Raw genomic sequence first — 26,680 nt, 5'->3', positions numbered from 1 at the left:
GATGCTTCGCCGCGAAGCTGCGACTTTTTTGTCGGTCATCGATGTAAAAGCGCCAGCTGCCATCTTTCATCTTAACAAGGACAACTGGGGACGCCCACGGGCTAGACGAATATTCAATGACGCCTTTAGTGACCACTGACGTCTGGCCTTATGGATGGTCTTTAAAATGAAAAAGTCACGATAAGCCTCCAAGACGCGACGTATGTCAACACTATGCGTAGGAAGAAGCTCATGTGCAATCATGCTAAGTTCGTCTGGTGCAGGGCTCGACTGATCGAACTTGCCTGCGGATGATGGTGGAACTTAAGTGTCTAATACGGATGTTATGACGTCCAGGTGCATTTTTGGTTATATTTCAGCGCATGCGCATGCGCAATATAGGTAGCAGAGAGGTCGTGCGGCGGCATTTTGCAAGTTGGCCATTTTTCGTCTGCACTGCGTAGTGGCCCGGGGCTGATGGGTGACGGCGCATCTGCTTCAGAAACGTTAAAAAAACAAAAAAAGCCATCCAGGTACTGCTGTTTCATTGTGATCGCGAGCGTATTTTGCACCAAGTGCGCAGCCAATTTCCGTTGCGTGTCGTACTTTACGCAACGATGTCGCCGTTGCAAGTGATCGGGAGATCGATGCGTGCGGCAGACGCCGCGAGGTCTCCGCCCTGTGCAGCCCAACGTCACGTAGGAGCCGGAGCTCATGGCCGTTAAATGCGTAGCGCTCTTTTTTTTTTTTTTTTTGTAAACATTTTTTTTTATCGCGCATTGTGTTTACTCCGTCCTTGACTCTCGTAAATCGTGCTCGCGGCTACAATGGTGCCGCCATCATCTACGCCAGTAGAACGCCGTTAGGCGGGGCCGGGGTGTTTACTTGGGCGGCTGCTGGGGCCGGTATTTTGTAGCGATGCCTTTCCGGTAATAATGCCTTTTCGCGCTTATCGCGCTTTGTCAGTGGTCGGAGCGACGGTCCGCTCGCGTTGTCAACGGGATCAGCCGGCCGTGAGTGGTGGATGGTAAGACTAGTATAGAATAAGTCATAAGGCATCGCTACAAAATCGCGGCCCTGTGCGTACGGCTTGGCCGCCCTTGAAATGATCTGGGGAAGTACTCCGAAACGTTCTACTTAGACCAGTAGCGCACCCAGGATCTCTGCCAGGGGGGGGGGGGGGGGGGGGTTGACGGTTTGCCAATACCATCAAAACAGCACTAATTTCAATTTATCCACGGGTAAATTTTCAAAAAATGCGCGTTTTGCGAGTGTGCAGACGACTGCGCGTCTTGCATCTTAGTTGCAGTACTCAAATGCGCAAGGAAAGAAAAGGGGCTAAACAAAAAGGAGGGGGGGGGGGGGGGGTTACAACCCCCGAAACACCCCCCGTCGGTGCGCCACTGACTTCGGCGATATTTCGCCTGCAGGCGCGCGTTGATTGGCTGTTTTAGCAAAATTGGATGAGCTGATTGGCTCGTTGATGACGTCATTCAATTTTGCTCCACCAGCCAATCAGCGCGTGCCTGAAAGCGAAAAGAGAAATATCGCCGAAGTGAAACATTTCTGAATACGGCCAGAGCATGGGGGACAAACTGCGCCGAGTGCTGGTATTTTTCGTATACGCTGTGTTTTCCCCGCTTAGTTTGCATTAAAGCGAGAGGCAGCACCAAGGTCATTTCGTTCACTCCGGCTGCTGTGTTTTGACAGTGAGCCGCTGCCATCGAGTGAGATGTGTTCTTGTTTGCTTGTGCGTGCGCAGCACCATGCTTATCAAATTAGTTAGTAAGCAAATGTTTACAAGTTATACAGCTGATAAAACTTCTATTCTTGCCTCGTATAGCTGTATACTAATTTGCTGTCGCAATTGATGGTTCGTCGCGAAGCTGCGACCTTTTTTACGTCCACCACTGCATGCGTCGATGTCGGTCATCGACGTAAAAGCGTCAGCTGCCATCTTTCATCTTAACAAGGACAACTGGGGACGCCCACGGGCTAGACAAATATTCAATGATGCCTTTAGTCAGCATTATGTCCACCTCATACTGAAGCACTTGTCTTTGTATGCCTTTCTTGTGTCTGTCTTTTTTATTGTGCAAGTTACTTGTTCAGTAATACTGTATAACTTGTGTCTGTCTTTTTTATTGTGCAAGTTACTTGTTCAGTAATACTGTATAACTTGATGTTCAGTATGTGAAACGTGGTACGGACATCGGCGTATAGCATTGGCGTCACCGGTATATATACGATGAGTGACCACTGACGTCTTGCCTAAGGGATGGTCTTTAAAATGAAAAAGTCGCGATAAGCCTCCAAGACGCGACGTATGTCAACACTATGCGTAGGAAGAAGCTCATGTGCAATCATGCTAAGTTCGTCTGGTGCAGGGCTCGACTGATCGAACTTGCCTGCGGATGACGGTAGAACTTCAGCGTCAATACGGATATCTCGCAATCATTGATAGGCACAATATCGGCCAGTGACATGCCTCTCGGGGTAACCTGCGCGAAGTAGTTAGTTTGGGAGAGGGAGTGTGGTCCAGTTGTCTGCAACATTGAGTATGGTGTGCGGAAGGGTGACATTCTTTTCAAGCATTACGAGAGCACTTGGACACACCACACAGACGCCGTCAGGAACAGGCGGAAATGAGATCACAGTATCGTACTTGGTGGCTTGCGGTGGCAGGCGGATGTCATCGAGGTAACATAAGCATGGTTGTTTCTCTTGTGGAACGTCACAGCTCTGGATGGTGGAACTTCAGTGTCCGATACGGATATCTTGCAATCATTGATAGGCGAGATATTGGCCATCGACATGCCTCTCGGGATAACCTGCGCAAATTAGAAGTTTGGGAGAGAGTGGTGGTCCGATTGTCTGCAACAGTGGGTAGGTAGTGCAGAAGGGCAACGTTCCTTGGCTGCCCAATCCAGCCGCACACTCTGCTCGTCAAATCGTCGTTGTAGTTCGTAGTCCACTATGCCCCACTGCTATGTAACAATATAGTCAAGTGGCGACGTGAAGAGATAACCAAAACAAGGCGTGGCCATAGCGCCGCGATCACAATGTGCCTCGAGATATCTGTGAAGTACAGTCCACTGCTAATGTGGACTCCGAAATGTTAATAAAGCTAGCATAAATAACAGCAACACTTGTTAAACTTTTTAGAATATTTTTGTTTCTTCAGTGTCTATTTCCATAATACGTTCGGTTTCAAAATATGAAAGAGGGCTTTCAAACACATTGCTATTTCGCAAAAGGGCGCAGCATTGGACCTGTCAATTCATCTCACGGAAAGAGAAAGTCTTCATCTTGTCTGTGTTATGCCATGCTGTTTGCTTCTTTCATTAATTTTCATCAACTATGGTCTCTTTACTTCTGTTGCACTGAAAGTGACAGTTCATCGTGCGTAGAAGTTGAATAAGTGGTGAATACTGCTGGATTATGTCTTTGTGCCAGGTTGATAAAAAGTTGCCAGTCACCTATCCTTACATGATTTGAATGCGAAAGCATGATGACTTCTGTGAGTTATTGCCTTACAATAAAGCTTTAAGTTAATTCACCTTGCTCTAATTTGTACCAACCTTAATCAACCGTAATCCACCTTACTACCCATCAATCCATCTTAATCCAATTTCGAGGGTGGGCCAGGTCGATTTTTTCTTACGCCGTGGCTGTTTACCATGGGATATCAGTACGAGCCGCAGCATGTCCAGCGCTACGAAAGTGACGTCATCACGTAGTCACGTGGGTTTTGGTACCATTGGATGTCAACGCCAGAAAGACGCCATAGTTTTCTCTTCATGGGGCATATAATGCTTTCGCCTTAATAAAGCTTGCTAGCTAAAGAGTCAATATGGCATCTGAATGTAGATGAAATTTTTTTTTTAAGTATGTATAGTTCAACATGCAAAGGAACTGGATCTTGTCACAAATAAGGTTGTTCTTTAGGGTCTAGACTTTTGTTTAAACTCGGATATCTATGTGTAACATCTCTAAGTTTTGACTAGTATCCCATTTCTTAGACAACAGTATTAAGGTATGTACTATTGACCAAAACAGTTTACGGATCAAGGGATCTGACAAAAAGCTGAATATCTCCGCAGCCTCAAAATGCCAGCCTGGTATTCCCATTTCCAGCCTTTACTGGTATATGCAAACAACATTGTGATGTACGGTTTTATTGGCTACCTTTAAAGGCTGCTCGGATAGTTCGCATTTTCCGAGATCGCGTGGTTCGTAAACTTTTGTCTTTATTCATCTAATCAAATACATGTATACAGAAAGGTAGAAAGCTGCCCATAAGAGAGTTTTACTCTGAGGTAACATAATTTTTGTATTATTATAATTACACTAAGGGATTGTTGTTGACCATCACTGGAAGGCTTTATTACCAAACTTTGAAGCATTTGATGAATGAGCCTTGGAAAAGTTTTCGACAACGCTCTAATCCAAAGTCATGTAGACAGATGGGTTGGGTTTCCACACTGACTTTTATTTTACAAACCACTCGTCATTGGAATCCAGATTATCACGGAAAATGTGGCTCTGTGATGACAGATTCAGTTCATTTTTTTCTGTATCAAGAATTGAGAAAAGCTTTGAATTCAGCTTGCATTTTTTGCCAGCGATCACGATACCACACAGACAACTGCCCACCGAGTGTGCTTCTGAGGTACCAGTCAGTGCACCCCTAACATTTGCGGAAGTAACTGCAGATGAACTCGGTCGTCTTTAATTAGCATTCTTCTTTTGGTACAAGTGAGATGAGCTCATCCATGGTAGACTTGGGTTGAAACATTCTTGAGACTTTGCTGTGTAGACATTATTGGGATGAGGAAATGTTAACTTCACTTCCTTAGAACATGTGTGCACAACATTAAAAGGGACACGCATATTTGCTGACCATTTATCATTCCTAATGAGGAAAAGCTTAAGGTAGCAAGCATAGTACTAGTTTTCAGAAATTTACACACAAATACTGTGTGAGTAGGCACATGCGCAGAGGTCCTGAAACTGGTTGTTCCATGCATAAAATACATTTCCCTGTAAGCTTCACATAAGAGGCACAAATATGCATCTAACACAGAGAGACATGCTCCTGATAAAATCTGCCAGGGTTAACTATTACTATTCAATTCCTACTCAGAATGCCATCATTAAAAGAAACCACAGGCTACATTGCAGTACTTGACCGGTCACACATGTTTGCATCGTCACATGTCAACGCAATAGTGTTAATTAAGGGCCCCGTGTCGCAGAAAATCCGGTGTTGGCGTTGGGGGCGTTGCACAGGGGGGGGGCAAGGAAGTCATCCCGAACCACCCCGACCACGCAGTCCCTCCTTGTGACGCAGGGCGTTAGTGAACAAAAATTGAATTTCGCAAAGTAATATCTGTCACAAAATGGTAAAGTGCGGCTTAGCCACAACCTGCAGACACTATAGTGTCGGATTGTAATTTGAATGTACGAGAAAACATAATTCTGTCACGAGGAAACTCAAACACAAAGCCCTTTTCCAGCATTTCTACCATATAACAGTGGCGCGCACGGGTAGTATACTAGCAAAAACACCATTCAGGTGGCGCTCGCGTCCTCGGCAGGTCAAACTGGGAGCCTGCGTTTTGGACACGCGCGCGCCTCGGGGCATCAGGAAAGTATTAATAATGTAATAAAGTAATAAAAAAAAAGGTCCTAGGGCCTTCACATTTAGATATAAGACGACTTACATTGCCCCTGGAAAAATGTCTTTGCAGCGATGCATTTGTGTTTAAAGGTGAAGCCCACTTTAAAGGGATCGGCATAAGATTGGTCTTTGTAAGCTGGCTTTCCCACGTCGTGTGTTCCAGTGAAGCCTACTCATAATGAAAATGTGATGCGGACGGGTCCCGATAATGCTATCGCGTTCCACTCGTAAAGGCGAAGCTTAAGCGTCCTCCAATTTTTTGGGGACACCTTTTTCCAGCGGCTTGTGTCTCTGAGGGCACAAGAGATAAACTTGTCAACTGAGTCACTGTAATTGTTTTGTACACCCTGCTGCCTTTTAGGCAATCCTTTTCATTCCTTTTCATTTCGATGGGGGCGAAATGCAAAAACACTTCTGTACTTAGATTTAGGTGCACGTTAAAGAACCCCAGGTGGTCCAAATTTACAGTCCCCACTACGGCGTGCCTCATAATCAGATCGTGGTTTTGGCACGTAAAGCCCCATAATTTAAACTATCTAAATAAAAACATTGGACATAATGAGCCACGACTATGAAACAACTTTGTAACCTTGTGTGATTCTTTCAGTAGACTGCCTGCCAGACAAGCTAAGGAACCTTTAAAATATTTGTAGTCTGAAATTCATACTCCCAGATGTGCACTGAATCCTACGGAGGCTAAACTAAGGTACCGTTTTGCTTGGCAGAGAGCTCATTCTAACACTTTTTTTTTTTTCTCAAGAAAGTCTTCTGTATTCCCTTGGTGACATTGTTGGAATGTAGCAATATCAGATTCACTTTGCTTTTGGTTTTGTTCCACAAGAACAGTTTCTTTCTTCTTTACGCTTCTTTGCTTCATATTTTCTTTTTGCTCAATCCCACATCAATGCACAATTTCAAAATCCATAATTCAGGCTTGCTTTTTGATCGAGCACACGTTAATGCACAATTTCCAAATCCCAAATTTGCAAGACTTGATGCTTGATAATGATTTTAAAACTGCGTTGAACTGGATGATGTTCTGTTTGGTATTAGAAGGTTTACAATATTTCAACATCCCCGCTCTTGGGATCCACAAATTCCTATCACTGTGCAAATCATTAGGCACCCATGTCTCTCCTTTCTGTGGGCCTTTGTACAAATGTCCTTGTGCATGTTTATGCTATTTAGTAGCAGTAGCTATGAGTCAGTAGCGGTAGCTACGAGTCGCTATGAGCACTACCCATGTAAAGAAACATGAACAGCGCTGATCCCGTGTGTGCTTTTGTGTGTGGTCGTTTGCTTCGGTCTAAACCTGTTGCAAGCTACGAGTCAAATCAGCCCAAACCAGCATTCCTGTTGTTACTTGGGGTATCTTCACATGAAAAGAAGTTTATAAGTGGCTCTCACTTCATCATCATCATCCTATATTTATGTCCACTGCAGGACGAAGGCCTCTCCCTGTGATCTCCATTTGCCCCTGTCTGTGCAAGCTGATTCCAACTTTCGCCTGCAAATTTCCCAACTTCATCACCCCACCTAGTTTTCTGCCGTCCTCGACTACGCTTCCCTTCTCTTGGTATCCATTCTGTAACTCTAATGGTCCACCAGCTATCCATCCTAGGCCTGCCAAGCTCCATTTTCCCCTCTTAATGTCAACTAGAATATCGGCTATCCCTGTTTGCTCTCTGATCCACACCGCTCTCTCTTCCTGTCTCCTAATGTTCGGCCTAACATTTTTCGTTCCATCGCTCTTTGTGCGGTCCTTAACTTTTTCTCGAGCTTCTTTGTTAACCTCCAAGTTTCTGCCCCATATGTTAGCACCGGTAGAATGCAATGATTGTACACTTTTCTTTTCAACGACAGTGCTAAGATCCCAGTCAGGATTTGGCAGTGCCTGCCGTATGCACTCCAACCCAATTTTATTCTGTAAATTTCTTTCTCACACACCTCTGCAGACTTCCTGCAAACGTTGCTGCAGAAACCACCACCGGGTTTTGACATGTCTACGATGACTCCCATTGAGAAGCTTCGCCACCAGTGCCTCCAGCGGGGCGCACACGGCATTAAGGCGTTTGCACGGTAAGTCCAAGCTGTTCTTGTGGACATGCTGTCTCTGCATGGCTAATGATCTGTATCAGCTCTGAAATCGGTGACTGGGCAAAAGCTCCCTCGTCTGTTAGGGAAGTAAACTCTTATTAAACGGAAAAAAAAAAACTGAATGCCAACCAGCTGTTCTTTTCAATTTATTGCTAACCATCGTCAACTGCGCCATGGGACAGCATACACCAAACATTTTCAATACCACATAAAACGGGGTTGTTCCCCATGTTGCTCCTGTGGCAACGACGATGGGAATGTTTGCCATCTACTTCCTTGAATGCCCCAGGTATGCGACGCATAGACGGCAACCATAACAAGAGCTACACTCCACTGATCCTCACCGACCCTTGTTGCTCGCAAAATTGCTGCGCCCATGACCATAGAAATTTGCTCAGCAAAAAGCATTGAACGCACTTGAAAACGTTTTCGAAGACACCGGCATCCTTAACAATTACTGCATATCGCACTGAATAGCCACACAGTGTAACTACAACTTGCTTCTATTATTTGTAATTGTTAGCACCTGTATATCACATTTTATACTCTTTTGTATTCTGTGTAGTCTCATCTGTTTACATGCTCATCGCAGTCAGCATCGCAGCCGCTTGTGCGTGTTTGTGACTGTTTACAAACTCATTATGGTGTGACTTGCCTTCGCCTTTTATATTTGTATGTTTGTGGGTGTATAGGACTGTGTGCTGTGGATTTCTGGCCTCGTGACGTTTCTTTTCATTTTCTCACGACCTATATTTTTGTATATTGTTGCTTCTGTTAAGCGAAAAGGAGTAGCTGTCACCATTATAGGGTGACTGCATCTCTTTCATTTTATTTTCATTTCATTAATTAAAAAAAAAAAGGGGGAATGCCAACCAAAGTGGCATGGTGTTTGGTTAGTAAGGTGAGAAGCTGGGCGAGTTGAACTTGATGCATTCTTTGAATCAGTGCAGAAAATGATGGCATCACAAAACGGAAGGACACAGGGTGAGCCCTCTTCCTGCGTCCTTCAGTTTTGTGCTGCCATCATTTTCTGCACTGATTCAAGGGAAGGGGTTAGTGGTTTCAACTTCCAGATGGAAGCTTTCCTCACTCTTTGATCGCCATTTGCTCGACGATCTCTTTATTCTTTCTTTAATGTGTATATATGTATCATTTCTGCTTTTGTTGGAGGACACTTTCAAAGGCTTAACCCTGCCCTACTGTGGCTGCTTCCTCAAGGTTGCAACATTGCACGACTCCACTGGCATTCGCGTGGGGCTAACTGAGACCTGCCGGATTAGAGGGAAGCTGGAAAATATTTCTGGATCAAACCTAAGTAACGCCTTGGAGAAGTAAGGTGCACTGTAAAATACATTGCTTCCTCAAACATTTTTTTCACAACTGACAGCTGTCTTTGTGACACTCCGTGCCGGTCCTGTTCGCTTTTGCTCCGTGCCTTGAAATCCCTCGTTGCATTGTGCAAGGCCCTTGCCTTTTTTACTGAAGGTAAACAAGTGCAGCACAGCACTTTGGGGCCCCTCACTCTAGAGCACCAGGCATTTTAATTAAACCGGCAATAAGGTGAAGTGTGTTAAGCGATACTGGCAGCTGTTCACTGTCTACAAAGTGTAGCTGTTGCAAGTTGCAGAGATGTCGTTTAAAAATGACTCAAACATGCACATAATAATATTTCGTTGAGCAGCATGAGTAGGAAAACGTTTACCTACAACCGTGCCCCAGTGAGCATTCTGCTGTTGAGCACTAGGTTATGAGTCTTATTCCTGGACACCACTGCTATGTTCTAATACAGGCACTATGCAGAAGTACCCGTATGCCATGCTTTAGGTGCACCTTTAAGAGTCCCAATGTGGTCGCAGTTAGTCCAGAGCACCCCGTTATGTCATCGCTTGTAGCCTGCGTGTTGCTTTGGGGTAATAAACACCGTAATTTAGTTTATCTTATCTTACCAGGGAGCACACCAGTTGCCTTTACTCTCGTCCTGTTCCTTTCTCTCTTTCTGGCTTCTTGATATTGCTCCCTCCTCTTGCAACATACTGCTGCTTACTGGTATTCACGTGCTCTTCTCATGGTAAGCACTTACAGTATGGTTAGACGGTTCCCCTTTTCCTTTGCAATCAGTACTAGCAATAACAAGCGTTAGCAGTACCATCCTCAGCAGAATGTATCGCACTTGTCCCATATCTGTGCCTCTGGTATCCCTGAGTATTGTGTGAACTTTGAGCATGTCACCATGCCGCACAGTGATACCTGTTTTGTTTTCTTCTTTCTCTGAAATGGCATCTCTATGCTAACAACACTTCTCTAATCTCTATACCTGGGTCGAGTTGCTTGTTTTCTTTTCCGTCTGCTTTGTTTGCTGCCGGCTTGCAGTGCATTGGATATACGTGGCAGCCAGTGCAGTGTTATCGTCTGCTGCTGTTGAGATTGTGAGTAAAAGAGAGACTTAGCACACCATTTGGGTGCTCTGTGCAATGATTAACACGTGTATTCTTGGATGGTAAGTCAGTGGCCAGGGAGTCTATCAGCTGAAAATGCTTCGTCCCCGCACTCAAGGCACATTCTAGGGCCATCTGATAACTACATTAAAGTTAGTGGCTACTTTAGCTGTCACAGCAATAGGTGCACCTCTTAAAATCTTCATCATACAAATTCAGTTTATCATGCATTTCAGTAGAACTTAATTACAACTTTTGTAGAATTTCGGTCTACGCATCTGTCGTGTGCCGAACGGTATGCGCAGTAGAGATAGGCAGGTGAAATAAGGACTTAACTCAAGTCTTATTACTTCTCGCTGACTGATATATTGTGCACTCCCATGCATATTACTGAAAGTGCGCCCAGTAGTCCTGATTTTAGCAGCCATCACATTACGGTGCTGAATGTGAGCTAATGGGTTTGTATCCCAGTTGCACCAGCTACATACTAATGCATGTGGAAGCAAGAATGCTTCTATGCTTACATTTATGATGTGCATATTAAGCAAGCCCAGATGGTCAGAATTGATCCATAGTCCCCTTCTGTGATGCTCCCCATAACCCGCAGCACAGATCTGTAACTGGAATTTTTAATCGGTAGTAGGTACTATTTATTCGGCTGTTGGGCAGCTATGAAGAGGCCCACAGTGCCTTCAAAACGGAAAGGTCTAATGTTGTTATAGCCTATATTTTTCTATTTTTTTTTTCTTTTCTCTGTTTCTTTAAACCATGTCAGTTATTTTATTTTCGAGAATCGTCGTCCTGGTGCTTGGTATACTCCCTTCACACAGTGCACGCTTGTGTGCTTGTGCTGTGCAGGCAGTTCCGTGCCATGGACCACACCGGGGACAAGAAGCTTGACAAGCAAGAGTTCAAGAAGGGCCTGCTGGACTTCAAGGTGGACCTGAGCGACCATGAGGTGGACACCCTGTTCAAGGAGCTCGATAAGGATGGCAACGACAACATCTCTTTCAACGAGTTCCTCGTTGCGCTCAGGGTGAGTACATCGCACCTTTAATCCTAACATAAACTTGTGCTGCCAAAGCAAAGAAAGCACCTAGGAAATATAGTGACGGATACTGCCATTAGCCATTGAATTGACCATTAACCCTTTGTTGCATGCTGTCTGGACAAATTTAGGTTATTTCTTGGAGCAAGTTTAGTGCTTCCGAGAAGTTGTTGTGCATAATGTCAACTTCAGTGGGCAGCAGAAGTTTTCTATAGCTTCTCTGGAGGTTGCTACCGACCACCGCATACCCCCAACTCAGTTTCAAAGATAGCATCCTGTTGTTCCGATGGGTAACTCACGCACATCCCCACATTTTTACTTATAACTAGGGGTGTGCGAATACTCGAATATACGAATACGAATCGAATCTTAAGTATTCGGTTACTCGAATATTCGTTATATTCGGCGAGCCTAGTTGGCTGGTAATATGTGAAACACTCTCTAAATACACAAAGTTTGAATGCCACATGATCGCACGCAGATTTAATTGTGGTCGTGACACAGCCGAACCGTGAAACTGAACTAAAACAGCCTTTTGTTTGCGCCGCTCGCACAGGCTGCACCATGTTTCATTTCCTTCAGAAGCAAAAGTTGTATACAGTCGCCGACGGATTTTTCGTACTCCAAAAATTCGGACTTGTTGGATATTCTGGACTTCATAAATGCATTGTCTGAGTTCCCATAGAACTAATGCAGTTTCGTGACGGATTTTTCGGACAAATTTAGGCACCAAAGTTCGATTTTCCGAACTAAATCGCTCGTACTGAGCCACGCCGCCCGTTCTTGGAGGACGCCATGTTGGAATTTCGTCGACTTGAGCAAGCTTGGCTTCCAGTGGCCCCCTCTATGGCCTCCAAAATTGGGACATGCACGCGCGCGCCATTTTCTCGTCTCAAAGTTTGTTTGCTGGGACGGCCGGAGGTGATCGCGGATGCCATGTGCGAAATAACGCTACTCGTTTCTTCGACCTCCATGGCGATCTCCGTTAACGGAGATTGCCAATGCCGTGTCGCTCTTGTCGACTGTATGCGGAGACGTCAGTCTTCCGCAAATCCAAGCAAATCTGATAGCCTCCAAGCGTAGTATGAGGTAGGGCATTATACTCGCGGACAACTTTCTGTGGCAATGAAGGGAAAGCTACGGAGGCAAAGCGCGCACAACTGAGAGCGCTTCTGAAAAGAATCCCGCGTTTTAATCCAAATTGGTTTAGGCTGAGGAAAAGAAAACATAAACAGCTTATTAACAACAGTTACATAAGACAGAACACATCACTGAGTGTATAAGTTTACTTATTTTGCGGCTTTTCCCTTCCGTGTCTGGGGAAACGCGAAGCCGTCACCCATGGAAGCTGCGTCGATTCAGCGTCTGTTCCGAGCAATGAAAAGCACTGTCAAACGCTGCCGGACTACTTGGCGCGGTAACACATGTGCCGCATCCACGCGCCCGTAGCTTTCACTTCATTGCCACAAAAAGTTGTCCGCGAGTATAGTAAACATTTTTTTATACCACTTTAAGCCTAATAAATTTTCTTTTTAGGGTGAACGAGTTTTTCGGACTAGTTTTCGGTCCCTGCGAAGTCTGGAAAATCGGTTGGTGACTGTATACACTTGAGAGGAATCAGAGACTGCAATTTGCGAGCACAAAAGGAAACCGCCCTAGCGAACCGCGAAATTTCGCACCACGGCGTGCTGCGTTGATTGCGTCCTGTCGCTGCGTGGCCGACGCGGGTGGCACTCGCGCCTTCTCTCGACCGCGGAGCCAACCAATTTCTCTCCTACTTTTGCAAGCCGGATAGAGGTGGTGCCAGTGTCCCCCCCCCTCCCCCCCTCGTCACCCACGCTCTCCGCGTTGGCTGTTGGCGTCGTTTCGCCGGGCAATCGGAAACCACCAAGTCCCTCGATCACTATCGGACACCAAGCCGATGTGTTCTAGTCCCGAATTTCATCTGCGATATATAACGGAAAACGTAGTCCGACGTCAGGGGCGACATGACTGAACGAACGAAAAGTGCCATTTGGAAACATTTCGTAAAGAACTCAGCCCAAGAGGCTACGTGCAAAAGCTGTGATACGAAACTTCGAACGCCATCAAGTACGACGACGCCACTTGTGAACCATCTCAAGAACAAGCATTTTTCTTTGCACAGTGTGTTTTTGAGAGACAGCGGGAAGCAAGGAAGACCAGAAGGCGCACAGCCGCTCATCAAAAGTGCAATGAAGTCGGTCAAGGACCTATTGCAGCGCGAGAGAACGGCGATGACCACCAGGATTGCCCACATGCTGGTGCTCAACCTTCAGCCTTACATCTTTGTCGAAAATCGAGGTTTCAAAGAGCTGATGAACCACATGGAGCCGTTGTACAAGATACCCAGCCGCACGACGTTTTCGAGGACAATCATCCCGGCGTTGTACAGAGACCCAGTCACGGCTGTCAAAGAGAGAATGCATGCGGACTTCCAGGAAGGCATAGAGTCGATCTTGTTTACAAATGACATGTGGACGTCGAGGTCTAACCAAAGTTACATCAGTCTTACCTGCCACTACTTAGCCTCCAACTTCGAGATGAGAAGCATTGCATTGGACAACCGGAGTGTGACCGAGAGTCACACTGCTTGCAACATCCTGGAGCACCTGCAAGCAATGATGGATAACTGGTAGCTGCCACTGCAGTAAGTGTCAGTTTGTGTGATGACGGACAATGCACGAAACTTCCGTACGGTCCTTAGGGGCATTTCTTGCGTCCCAATGCAGTGTATGGGCCATACACTGCAACTAACTATAAAAGTTGTCGCAGTTTCACCTGAAAGGTGAAGCATCAATTGCGATAGCAAATTTGTAGAGAGCTATGCGGAGTAATGATATTAGCTTTATCACTTGGACATGCAGCAGCACCGGCAACATGCAGAACTGTTGTCGACGCCGTCGGCGTTCTGCCCGCGTTCGCTCGAAATGCGTGCGGCGTTGGGGACTGTTGCCGGAGCCTCTGATATAAATAGGCACTTGGTGCCGCAGCTAAACGTCGCCTCCCTTCCCTCCCCCTCCCCCACGGCCTCTCGCGCGTCGGAAGAAGGGGCGTTTGCTCTACATATATGGTGATTGTAAAGTAGGAAAGAGACGCCTACTTCTGCAGCCCTTAGGGAGCACAGCGCAGAACGCGCGTTTGTTCTCCGCCGTGCGTTCACTCCCCGTGAAAGCGCGCGCCCCTCGCACCCTTTCACTCGCACATACAGCGTTCGGCGCGCGGCAACGATTTCATCTCCATTGACGTCATATGGAACCTCACGGCGACGGCGACGCCGAAGGCAGAAATCTGCTTTTGAGTGTCCATATAATTGCTATCGCAATAAAAGATGCCAAGGAAGAAACAGCAGGAGTTCCTGTCATTCTCAAGAAGTGTCACGCAATTGTTGATCATTACAAACACAGTGCCCAAGCTGCGACAAGACTGCAGGATTGCCAGCAACGGATGGAGCTCTCAGTTTTGGAACTTATTCGAGACGTGGAAACTAGATGGAACAGTGAGCATGACATGCTCTCACATCTTGTGCAGCTGAAAGACGCCATCTGTATAGAGCTTGCCACCTCTGAAACAACTGTGCCCAACCTGACACCACAGGAGTGGAAAGCAGTGGCTGGGCTCGTCAAAGCTCTTGAACCAATCGCATCGGCGACCAAAAATCTTAGTGGCCAGAAATATGCAACTTTGTCATCAGTTGTACCATATCTCTATGAAACACAAATGGTCCTGAAAGACTGCATTGCAGCCGATGATGACATCTCAGAGTTTGCAAGAAACTTGCTGAAAAGCATGAGGACAAGGTTTCCAGGGCAGGACGAGCAAAAGGAGTATGTGTTGGCAACCGCCTGTGACCCAAGGTTTAAGAACCTCTTTTGTGCTGAAACATTCCAGGAAACAAGGCTCCTGGAGCTTGCAAGAACTGAGTTGCAGAGCTCTCCAGGAGAAGCATCAAGTGACTATACTGAAGCGTCAACTTCTACAGCTCACAAGGAGCGCGTCAACAGTATCTGGGACAGCATTGAGAAGCTGGCAGCATCATCAGAAAGAAGGCACTCCTCCAAAACAGCCAACATCGAGGAGTCTCAGCGGTACCTTCGAGAGCCCACTTGCAGTAAGGAACAAGACCCTCTAGCATTCTGGAAAGAGACAGGCAAGCAACACTTCCCAGGACTGTACAAGATGGCCATGAAGTACATGGGCGTTCCAGCAACGAGTGTACCAAGTGAAAAGTTTTTTTCGACGGCTGGCAACATTGTTACGGCCCGGAGATAGAAGTTGACCCCAGATCACGTACAACAGCTGCTTTTTTTGCATGAGAATTTGTAAATATTCGAGTTTCTATTAAAGAATTTTGCTATTCGATATTCGATTTGATATTCGGCTTTTTTTTTTTTTTTTTTTCTTGATTCGATTCGGTATTCGATTCGAGACTTACTATTCAGTATTCGCACACCCCTACTTATAACTCTTGTAACATCACTGTTTGGTGCATATAATTGTCTACATGGGATAGATGAAACATTCGGAGGCAAGATCTGTAAATATTGTGGTTGAGTGAAGACAAGTTCTTTCAGCGGAACACATTTTCTAATTTGTGACAACACTCGCCTGCCTAGCCACCACCTCCCCGGTCAAGTAGCATAGTAGCCCTCCTCCCCCAAAAGTAAATTCATGGCTAAGCCACTGCAAGGTATACTTGCGGATTACAGGCAAAAGTGAGCAGTCGGTTCCCTACTGCTTTGTGAAGTATGGCTGGCTATTACAAGATGAGACTGTCCACACCCACAACCGCCTTAGTACGCCGTGAAAGCTCTTGCCTGTGTTCGCCGCATGCAGCCTCCAATGTCGGCGGCCCGTCTGGACTGCATCAAAGAGACGTTCCACAAGATGGACAAGACCGGAGACGGGATAATCACTGTGCATGACCTGAAGGCTCATTACAACGCTCGGCAGCCCAAGTTCCAGAGTGGGGAACTCACTGAGGACGACGCATTTCAGCTATTCCTGCAGAACTTCGACAGTACCAATAATCCCGACGGCAAGGTGAGAACACAAATTAGTTTGCAGTTGAGCCTGAGCAGCATGCTCGAGTAAAGAAAGGACACTGTGTTTACTGACGGGACACCCATGTGTGTCATTCACATTTTGTCCTGTCAATAAGTCTTGTCTTTCTTTACCCAAGTAAGCGTCAATTGGCCCAGATTAGCAGTGTGTTGAACAACATACTTTTTAATAGCATGTAATTTTTTTGAAAGGATGCAGTAACTAAGGAGTATGGCTCAATTTATCTTTAGTGGAAAACGCAAGAAAGAGACTTGAAACACCTGTCACGGTAGCTCAGTCGCTATGGCGTTGGACTACTGAGCTCAAGGTCGCAAGTTCGGTCCAGGCCGTGGTGGCCACATTTTGATGGGTGCAAAATGCAAAAACGCTCGGGTACTGTGCAATGGCTGCACTTTGCAGTACACTGGGTGGTCAAAATTAATCTGGAATCCCAGCTCATAATCAGATTGTGGTTTTAGCAAGTAAAGCCACGGAACTTGGTTATCTAATTTTTTTAGGCACCTAAAAGAAAGAAATGACAAGGCGTGTCCAACTGTCCTATCTCGAAAAATGACGCCAACTTTAACAGCCCTGCCTGACTTATTGATACAACCTGTGATGACAGCACAGGTCGTTAATTTCAGTGTGTGACATGTTGCAGCAGTATTGCTCACCTAATGATTCTCCACACGACACACTTCTGCTGCTTTGTCCGACTTGGGCGCCCAGCTAGGATGACACATTCATAAAAGTTTGTTAAATGTTTTGTTGTCGGCTAATGTGCTGTTTCAGTGTTGCGTTGCAGTCTTGTACATGTTAGTATGGTTATACCCATGAAACAAGATATAGTATATGTACGCTTTGCTGAATATGCACTAGAAAGCCCTCGCTTGCTTCCGTTGTAGTTTGGAACTTCACTGCCAACTTGCCAGTAGTGCAGTAATGACACTGCACTGACCTGGAGTAGCACCAACACGTTTTGAGTCACGCGTGACATTTTACCTTGGCAGGTGACAATCGAAGAATTCGTCGACTATTATGCAGGTGTGAGTGCCTCTGTTGACACGGATAGCTACTTCGACCTCATGATGAGGAATGCCTGGAAGTTCTGAGCAACTCAAGAAAAAAGAAAATGAGGCCACCATTGTTTGGCCACCGGAACCTTGCAGCTTGTAGTCACATGATGCACTGCCATCACTTATTCTTTTTGTCCCGTCCCGGCTGAAACCGTCATCGTATAGACATCCTCTAACATGTAACTCGTCTTAGCAACTCTCTTTCAGCTTCATGTGTTGCTGTTTTTATTCACATGCTTTTTTATTATTCAGGGAATCTTATCATTTGCATTCGACTTTTAATTATTTTTTTTTCAACCTTTATACTTCTTATATCTGTACTTTACTATACATTTTGAGGGTTGTTTGCTTGTCTTTTGCGTGACATGGAAAAAGAAAGAACATCCTAATGCATCCAGTGGGTAAACCCACATTTAAGTTGCTGTACTGACCAAATGGGCTTACATGCTTGCGTCACTACTACTTCATGTTAATGACAATATCAGTGGAAAAGCTGGTGTTTTTTGTTTTGTTTTCTTTCATGCTGTGACAGATCTCCTGGTGCACAGCTATTATCATCGGTCTTATTTTTTTATATTTGCTGAAGTCACACATAAATGCCCACATCTATCTGTTAAGGTGAGCTGAAGTATTATTAGAGTAGCTCTGCTGCTAGGCCTAATTTCCAGGAGAGCCGAAAAAAAAAAGTACAGTGTAACCAAAAACTGATCAGGTAGAAAGTACAGTGAAGAAGATGACGAAGTTCGCGTTGGATGTCTTGGAAGAAGACTACCAGCCATTATGACATTTGGGATGCGTTGGCGGATTTGCATGGCGGTTTCTAAACGTTCCTAAACCAAGTTGCAATCTTAGAATGACAGAACACAGGGCCCAAAGTGATTATTTTTTCTAGAAAATACATTCAAGTGTTTGTAATGTTGATGAATTGTTCAAGTTAAACATGATGTGAGTGTCAAAGTAGTTGTTTGAGAGCGAGTTGACACTTATCATTCCTGCTGGTAATAGATTGACATGTTATTTGACATGCTCTGATGTACCACATGCAATGCGATACATCTGATATAGTGTGTGTTGAAATTTAAGGCATTGCAGAGAGCTAGGATTTGGTAAAGGCATTGTTTTATTACTGCTTGACAATTTGTTTGCCGACTGGCACTCAAACGACTAACACATGTTGTCATTGGCATCACTTGTTATCAAGCGAGTTACCCAAACCACATTTGGCATATTCATGCAAAAAAATCTTTACGTGTTGTTTTCTGTGGCACTTTTTCAAAGTACACAAGTTGAACTGCCAAGGTGTGTTACGTGGCAAAGTGCTTGCCCCTTTTGTGGACATATTTAAACATTGTCAGCAGCATTCCTAGTGTGAGATCTGTGAAAATTCTATTCACTGTTTCCAGTGTACTGACATTGTACCAAACATTGCCTGCCAACTTTTTGCTGTCAGTTTGCCCTTTACAGAAGACTACCTATCATGCGTTATACAGGATTTGTAGAATGTTCTAGCAGTGTTACTTTGGAATGCACAAAGTTGCTTGTTATCACATCAGCAACAGGTTGTACCATCTTTTGTTGGACCAATTGCAATTCTTGATGCGTACTAGTTGGAGACATTCTTACAAGCACTGTCCGTACCAGAGTTGCTAGTGCAAATTTCCTTCGTTCCCCATCAAGATGGAACAAGCTGCTATAAGAGTAAGTACGTTCCCAAAATGAAGAGTTCTTTATATGCGGGGTCAGTCTTGAATATAGAAGAAAGAAAAGAAAGATATGGAAATCTACTAGCTGCACTGTCAATTCAGTGCCATGTGCAAGGTGATGCTTGAGTAGCTGTTCTTGTGACAGTTATCACTCAGGCAACTTCACCTGCTGCTCAGTGAATTAATGATCACTGAAGCACTTCGTTGCAATGCTGTCATTGTGAAATGGCATGTTGCTCACCCACACAAAAGGACTCGGTGCAGTCAGGCACTATTCGTACAACTAGTTGCCTGTGTAACAAAGGTCTTCAGCATTGGAATCTGGCTGTAAGCCATTTACGCTACTTAGCTCAGGTCACGCTAAGATGCCATGAATAGCAAGTTGCATTTAAGGTAACTTTTTAAGCTCACTACCTGCTGCAACATGGTTCTAACTTTTGTTCAAGCCACAATTCTGACATAGATACTGCATTGCCAATTTTAGTCATGACTTTGCACAAACTGGCTGTCATGCCAAGCTGTTATGGTATTACAAAGGTGGGGGACTAAGAAAAAAGATTTAGGATTTCTATACCTCCTTTGGCAATCTCTTCGGAGGTATACACTTCCTTTGAGAGCACTTAGAACTTCTCATTCACACTGTGTGAAAGAGCACTACACTTTTGGTATCTAGTTGGAGAATATTCTTGCTATTATTGTTGCTGGAAGTTGCAGTTTGAATGCGTGGACAAAATGTGGGAGTGAAGACAGGATGCAGTGGCACTAAAAGGCTTTCTTATTCTTCTGCAATTTGAAAAATGCAGACACATGTGTGCAGCCTTGTCTCCCCCCCCCCCCTGTCAAACTTGCGCTGAACCAGCGTTTAAAGTTTGCTCGAACATGTTGAATATTTCTGTGAAATGTCAAACAACTTGTCGAAAGGATTTGATTCCAAATTTGCTTTCAGTAATCTGCTATCCACTGAAGGTGTGGTTTTGCCATTAAACAAGGATAAGATCCTCTATAGTTAGTGGGAAATATGCATAATTGACAACACTGTATGTGGTTCGCGTTTTTAATTGTAGCCTTTAACAGTACGGCATCGAAAGACTTGTTTGGAGTCAAAAAGTGGCTCACAACTGTCCCGTATTGAACCACCCTCTAGGTGCATGCCTAAATATTCAATGTATCTTCCTTTAATGACTCTGCCAATGTGCATTGAGACTGTGCACAGTCTAATCAACAGATATTATATATTATGCAGTTGACTTACATCACCTGCCTACTCCTGCTGTCTAGTTGTTTTAGAGTTGCAAGTGTATACGTCAGGTCACCGAATGCTGGTGCACGACACTGTTTAATTGACGCTGGTGTCAATGACTGCACAAAACTCAAGCAATCTGATGCTGAAAAAATTGACTTGAAGTGCACATAATTTTAAAAACTTTTGTGTTAGCATGCAGTGTGCACGCTGTTTATTTTAATATAGTGTTTTGAATAACCTTGGAACTAAGGACATGAAGATGCTGGTACAAGCGATTTCGTGAAAGGGTTCTAAGCACAAGCTCGGGTTGGTGGCGATGATGTTTGTATGTACGTAACTTTGCACCATTCCACTTTTGTGTGCAGCATCCCTCGGTTTCACTACTTTTGTTACTGTCTCAAGACATTTTATGTTTTGCTTATTCTCGTAGGTGTGCGTCGTCCACCACATTTTTGTTGTTCTCGTTTCCGTATACTGCTGTCTTCGACTGTAGCATGCATCTCATTTTGAAATCCTCGCTTAGAGCACGCGAAAGTGGTAAGCGCACATTTCACGTACGTAGTGTACCGCCTTGTTAATTTATTTTTGGCATTCTTAGAATGCGTGTTTTTCTCAAAATTGTTTTGCCTTTATGATCGAAATAAAGAACGCTTCTGAAACACTGTTGCTGTTTCGTCACTCCTTGCCAGGGAGGTTTGTTCACGTTTCTGAGAGAAGCATCTGGAGGCATGCGAATGACTGTGCTGTCTTCAACAGGGTAAGTTCAGCTGCTACAGTCGTTGCCTGTGCATGTGTTGAATACCTCAACATAATGGATATGCATATAAAGTAAATCTATAATGTTCATTGTCGATATCAGGATCATGTCCCAAAAATCACAAAATGTAACAATCGCTCGCATGGAGCTCGATATTTAAAATTACCCATTCAGGCAAATTATTAATATAAATCAAGAAAACGAAAACGATGAGCTGTATGCCCCATACGGCTGCTGAATGTACAGAAATAAGCATTTATTTTGGGCAGTACTTACGTTCCAAGAACCATTTTATTAAATCTGAACTCTTGCTGTAGGGAAACTTCATGACCTGCCTGTCTGTCTCTGCATTACTTGCGGTGTCAGTCGGAGAATGTTCTTTAATTCATGTGCTTCATTGTGGCGTTCTTCATTATCGAAACCAACCAAATACGAGGGTAACATATTTCTATCCTTTGATGCCTACATTGCAGGTACGCAGAAATGGAGGCATTTTTGTTTGTGAGAAGTCCGCTATGTAATCTTTATCTCCAAAAACACCCATCTTGCGATGAATTTAGTCGTTAATGCAATCAGCATTGAAGCAATGTAGCGAAACGTTGCTACTGCCAAAACGTCACGTGTGAGGCGTGTATGCAGTCAGGGTCGTCTCGCTAATTTCTCTGGACTACACTGCACCATCTAGCGGCAATGCTGCGAAATCTGCGTGGAACTTGTGTGAAACATAAATAGACAAAATTGTCTGAAAATACAAAATGTGGGTCCAATTCTGCCCAACGCTGGAGAAAATTTAGTTTCTTTTTGTGAGATAGAAGAGTGGCACGTAGCTATGACACAAGTTCGTTCCAAAAGGGTTTGTTGAAAAGCGTCCCATACCCAATTCCCCAACTTGGTCCGACGGTCAGTTTCAAACGGAGTTCCATCAGCAGAGCAGCTCGACGCTCTACCCTTTAAGGACACGGGCTACCCAGTAACCTAGGTTGGCGTGAAAAAGGTTAGGCACAGGCAGATAGACATACCGTAAGCTGGGTGAAGTTCCCAAAGATGCGAATTGCATTAAGAGATTGAACAGTTTATTAAGGCGAAAGCCTTAGGTCGCTCATGGGTCGAAACATCCAATGTCCGGCGTTATGGCACCAAAATTCATTGTGCCACCATGTGGGACCTTAATTATGATAGAGGAAATTAAAGCACTCGAACCCACGACCTTTGGTGTTAATTAGGACAAAGTTGAGGCACAATTAAGATAGCGTTAAAGCACTCGACCTTTGGTGGAGTGAAACGCACATTTGGTGTTAATTAGGCCAAAGTTAATTGAGGTTGAATGAATTAAGGCCCTTGAACCCACAACCTTTGGTGGATGAAAACAATAGGAAGCAACAACGCATTCGAATGAGAATTTCAAGTAATTTAATGAATGTCTCGTGAGCGCAACGGCTTTCGCGTTCATCTCTTTAGCGTATGCTGAAGTTACTGCGAATTTTAAAGGGGTTGGGGTACTTCATGGGCTCTCCAAGGGCTACCTATTTATCTATTTTTGTATCTATAACCATTTTCCCGCTAACCAGGATTCTTTGCAAACACTCATCGAGGGTTTGCGAAGAACTCCTCCGCCTGCGCTCTTCTTTCTCGCTCCTAAAGCCCCCTATATTTATAAAAGTAGCGCCATCCACTTCCCTCCTCCTCCGTTCCACTATCGCGCTCGGCGCGATCGAGGCGCGATATCGACAGTGGCGCCGCCTGCGTCGGGCCTGCCGTGGCAGACGACAGCTAACGCGCTACCAGAGGAAATCCGAGGAAAACTTCGATCGCGCCCTGCGGAGACGTTTTTGAGGCGCGATTTTGCTTCGTCAGTCAGTAACTGGTCTTAATAATGCCGTTTTGGAAGTAGCAACGCGACGATGCGAGACGGCGCAAATATCAATTGTGCAGCAAGCGTTTGCGCACGCCGTATGGTAAACAAAGAAAGCCTTTTGCCCTAGCCTTGTCGGTTGCGGCAACTTAAGGCGCAGCAGCATGCCATCACAACGAAGTTCGTGTCCCTAACACGTTTGATCCGTTTGTGCGTACAGCACTTTCGTCGCACAGGCCCGAGAATGGCAGTCGGAGCGCGCTGGAAAGAAAAAAAATATACAAAAGCGCGACGCGAACTTCCACGTGACACGGATTGGCCAATGGGGGAGCGGAGGAGGCTGGGGCGACAGGAGGCGGCTAAGACAGGGCGAGGAGGAAGCGCCGGGGTGAGCGCGGTGGTGGCAAGATCTAAGAATGGCGCTACTTTTATAAATATAGGGGTTTTACTCGCTCCCTCATCAACGCGCCGCCTACAACGCTTGAGCGTAGCAGACGACCTTTCGCAGTGAATGCACGCTTAGAAATGCGCTGTGCTTTAAGTGTTCGCGCTGGCGTTCTAGCTCCGAGTAACTACCTGTATAGCATAGAATTTTGATACGGAGGGTTATATATATATATACAAATTCAGTGACGGCAGCTTCTTTTTCCTGTTTTAATAACTATTTTATAAGTGTCTAAACGAGCGCTAACGCCGTACCATGACGACTCCGAATGTATCGCGTGCGCTTCATTTGTCAAGCGCGTGTCGCAAGATCTTGTTGCGAATGGTTGTAAATAACACGTTTACTATCGAATGCCAACATCCTGGCCTCCAGCACACCCTCAGTAATGTAAATAATCCGCGCCGTCCTTGCCAATTGAATTCGCAGCGCGTATAAGCTATCACGCTCAAAGGCTGGCAGAGGGCACGGACGTCGCACCAGCCTTAGTGTCCTACGGCAAGTGTGTCTCAGAGACATTGTGGCCGTACGAACTGGTAGTTAAACGAACAAGCAAGCGAACGACTAAACGAACGAGCTAACGACTTAATTAACGACGACTAAACGAGCCAGTGAACGAGCGGGCGACCGCACGTTTTCTTTGCGAGTGCTCCACCCCCGCATCTTAACCTTCATACACTTTAAAGTTCACGTCCCAAAGACCTATGATGCTGTCGTTCGGCGACGAACGCACCCTGTAATTCGGTTTCGGCAGAGCACGCACGCTTTTCATCGATGCTTTTGAGGGCGGTCGCCAACGAAGAACACGAACAAAAGAGGCAAAGCGCTCTAAAGGCTAGTAAGTAACCCCAAAAGACACAGTTGCTTTTCGAAGATTAATTTTCACGTTCGAGCCTCAAATGTCAAAAGGATTGTGCTGAATCGTAAAAGTTTCCTAATCACATTTTCGCACGCAGCCTCGCGCCGCGAACTCAAGCCTATTAGCGTACAAAACGATTAAGCTTCGTGCCTTTGCTGAAACTATTGTGGCATCCGAAGGCGCAGCATGTCATGGTGATGGAAAATGCCGTGAAGCGACGTCGCACTTGCCGCAAAACTTAGTTCAAGGCGTTCGCAAACCAAAACAATACGGATGCCAACATGCGCTCCTCGCCAGTAGTAGCACACTGTACCAGTAGGTAGACGCTTTTCGGGCGAAAATGGCGATGGAGCGCGACTATGAACAAACTAGAGTGTACTAGAATATGGTCGAGTGGGACGAGCGGCTGGGGCGGCGCATGCTTTGCAGTGAGGCGCCCGACGTGGAAAAATACTGGGGCGGCGCTGCGGTTGAACTGGATTGGGCTGCATCAAGGTCGCGCCGTTGGAAACTGCTGGCGATACAGCTCGGCAGGGTCATTCGTAGTACTTCGCGCGCTGGTATTTGCGTTCAGACCGATAAAATGGGGTTCATAATTGCATATGGCATGTATTTATGCCTTAAGAATAAATTCCTTTCCTTTCTCTTCTTTATTTATTTTTTATTATTTTTTAATGCCGCTTGGTGATTGCGCGTGCATTGCGGCCGCAGTGTCGGCTTTCATTTTACTATGTTATTGTACGGTTCCCTTTGGAGAAAAAATGTTTTTGTCGTTCTTCAAGCAACATGTATGTCTTGTGTGTATTGTTGCGCATATAGTTTTCCATCAGTAGGTCTTGCGAAACGCACACGAAGCAACATATGTAACGTTCCTGCTTGCCGCTTCAAACAAGTAAAGCATATCTGCCCCATCCGGCGCCTTGAACTCAGATTTACTGGAAGCATTGGTATAGATAAAAAAAAATAGGAGTAAACTGCAGTGCAACATTCCATTCAAGTGTCCGCATTTCTCGCGTAACAGAATGTGGAGTAATTGGTACGGGGTCATTTACTGCAGTCGGACCTTGAGCGCCGAAAACGGTTTTAGTTAGCCATTCTATATGCTAATCTTTGGCCGTAAGCCGTACGTGGATTTTTTTTTCAGTCGATTCTTCAAAAAATAAAATAAAGCCTGCGCGGTAGCCTAATTAGTGCCTATATCGTGGATACGGCGTTGCGCTGCTAATTCTGGAGCTCGCGGGTTCAATCCAGGTCGCGGAATTCCATGGGAACGAATTGGAATAGACTCGTGGTACTTCTATTTAGGTGCGCGTTAAAGAACCCCAGGTGGCAAAAACTATAGCGGTTGCCTCATAATCATATCGTGGTTTTGCCACGTAAAACCCAAGAATTTGCTTACATTAAAAAAAAAAAAGAAAAAAGCAGGTGGCTGCGTTCTTCGGCCTATTTCTGGGGGTGTAAACAACATAAATTATTCTAGAGTCTGATTTCCGAGAAAAACATGTTACGCTTATCCTATATTTCATGCGTAATTGTAATGCCGTTCCCAAATGTATGACCGCTCAACTCTGTAGCGTTCAGTTATCTGATGCACTATCATAACGACTATAATAAACAATTAAAGGAACGGCATACCTCACACAGAGGTAGAGATATGTGCAGATCTGTTGCGTTCGTTGAAGAAGATAAGTGTGGTACCACATGGGGCACTCAGTTTTAATGGGTTGCAAACATGATGAGACTGTCAGCAATTCTTGTCTGACTCAAGTTAGCAGATTTACAGGCTGCCCCAAAACGGGGCGTTTATATAGAGCTAGGAACTTGTTAAGCAGGACTTATTAACACCCGTCCGTTAATTCTCTCAGGAACTGCGCCTCTGCGCAACAGCCACGACTATCCGACAGCAAAATTATTCGGAATAACAGTCCTCACTTGCATGCAGTCACTCACCTTTGAGACTTCAATAGTGCTGTTATGCATTATATTAGAACGGAAATGACTATTCCGCGTCGTACATCATAATAATAACACTTGCACACACACAAACACACACACACACACACACGCACGCACGCACGCATATATATACAGGGTGTTTCAGCGAACACTTTCAAAATTTATTTAAGGTTACCTGTGGCAGATAGCCCGATTCTAGTTAAAGAGCTGGTCTACTGGAAGAGGCGGGCATTACTTGCAAAAAACATTGAAATGCATAATCGACTAATTACCAAAAATTGACTAGTTTTTAACTAATTACCTGATGGCCCATATTGCAATTTACAAATTGTAGTCGTGGAGTTCGCAAAGCGGATCCATTTGGAATTAATTATCAGGATAACACCAGTTTCGAGATATTAATTCCCAAACTTTGCGCAGAAATGCATTGGCGTTCCAGCTAGTTTTGTGCATCAATGCGTAAATCGACGTTTTGTTAAAAACTTAACT

At 45.0% G+C, this 26,680-nt stretch overlaps 2 protein-coding genes across 6 annotated transcripts in view; both read left to right on the top strand.

Annotated features, from left to right (window-relative positions):
- Positions 1-20,988, top strand: part of LOC119432001 (calcyphosin-like protein) — a 49,532-nt gene extending 28,544 nt beyond the window's left edge. Inside the window, exon 5 of one of the 3 annotated variants that reach the window (XR_007464011.1) lies at positions 18,679-20,988. The gene's annotated coding sequence lies outside the window, so the exon portion shown is untranslated. The remainder of the gene's footprint in view (positions 1-18,678) is intronic. The other 2 variants (XR_007464010.1, XR_007464012.1) reach the window with 2 other exon arrangements.
- The window catches only part of LOC119431999 (calcyphosin-like protein), a 39,218-nt gene extending 18,230 nt beyond the window's left edge, over positions 1-20,988 (top strand). For 2 of the 3 annotated variants that reach the window (XM_037699451.2, XM_037699452.2), the window contains exons 2-5: positions 7,618-7,741; positions 11,053-11,230; positions 16,097-16,303; positions 17,314-20,988. In XM_037699451.2, the coding sequence (XP_037555379.1) occupies positions 7,618-7,741; positions 11,053-11,230; positions 16,097-16,303; positions 17,314-17,415 (611 nt within the window). In that variant the 3' untranslated portion in view covers positions 17,416-20,988. Of the gene's footprint in view, positions 1-685; positions 709-7,617; positions 7,742-11,052; positions 11,231-16,096; positions 16,304-17,313 lie in introns of those variants that run through there. The other variant, XM_049657391.1, reaches the window with a different exon arrangement.
- Positions 20,989-26,680: the final 5,692 nt, after the last annotated feature.

Source organism: Dermacentor silvarum, chromosome 10 (assembly GCF_013339745.2).
Source record: "Dermacentor silvarum isolate Dsil-2018 chromosome 10, BIME_Dsil_1.4, whole genome shotgun sequence".
NCBI classification, from domain to species: Eukaryota; Metazoa; Arthropoda; class Arachnida; order Ixodida; family Ixodidae; genus Dermacentor; species Dermacentor silvarum.
The sequence above is the reverse complement of the archived record's forward strand: the minus strand, read 5'-3'. Positions and strand labels throughout refer to the sequence as shown.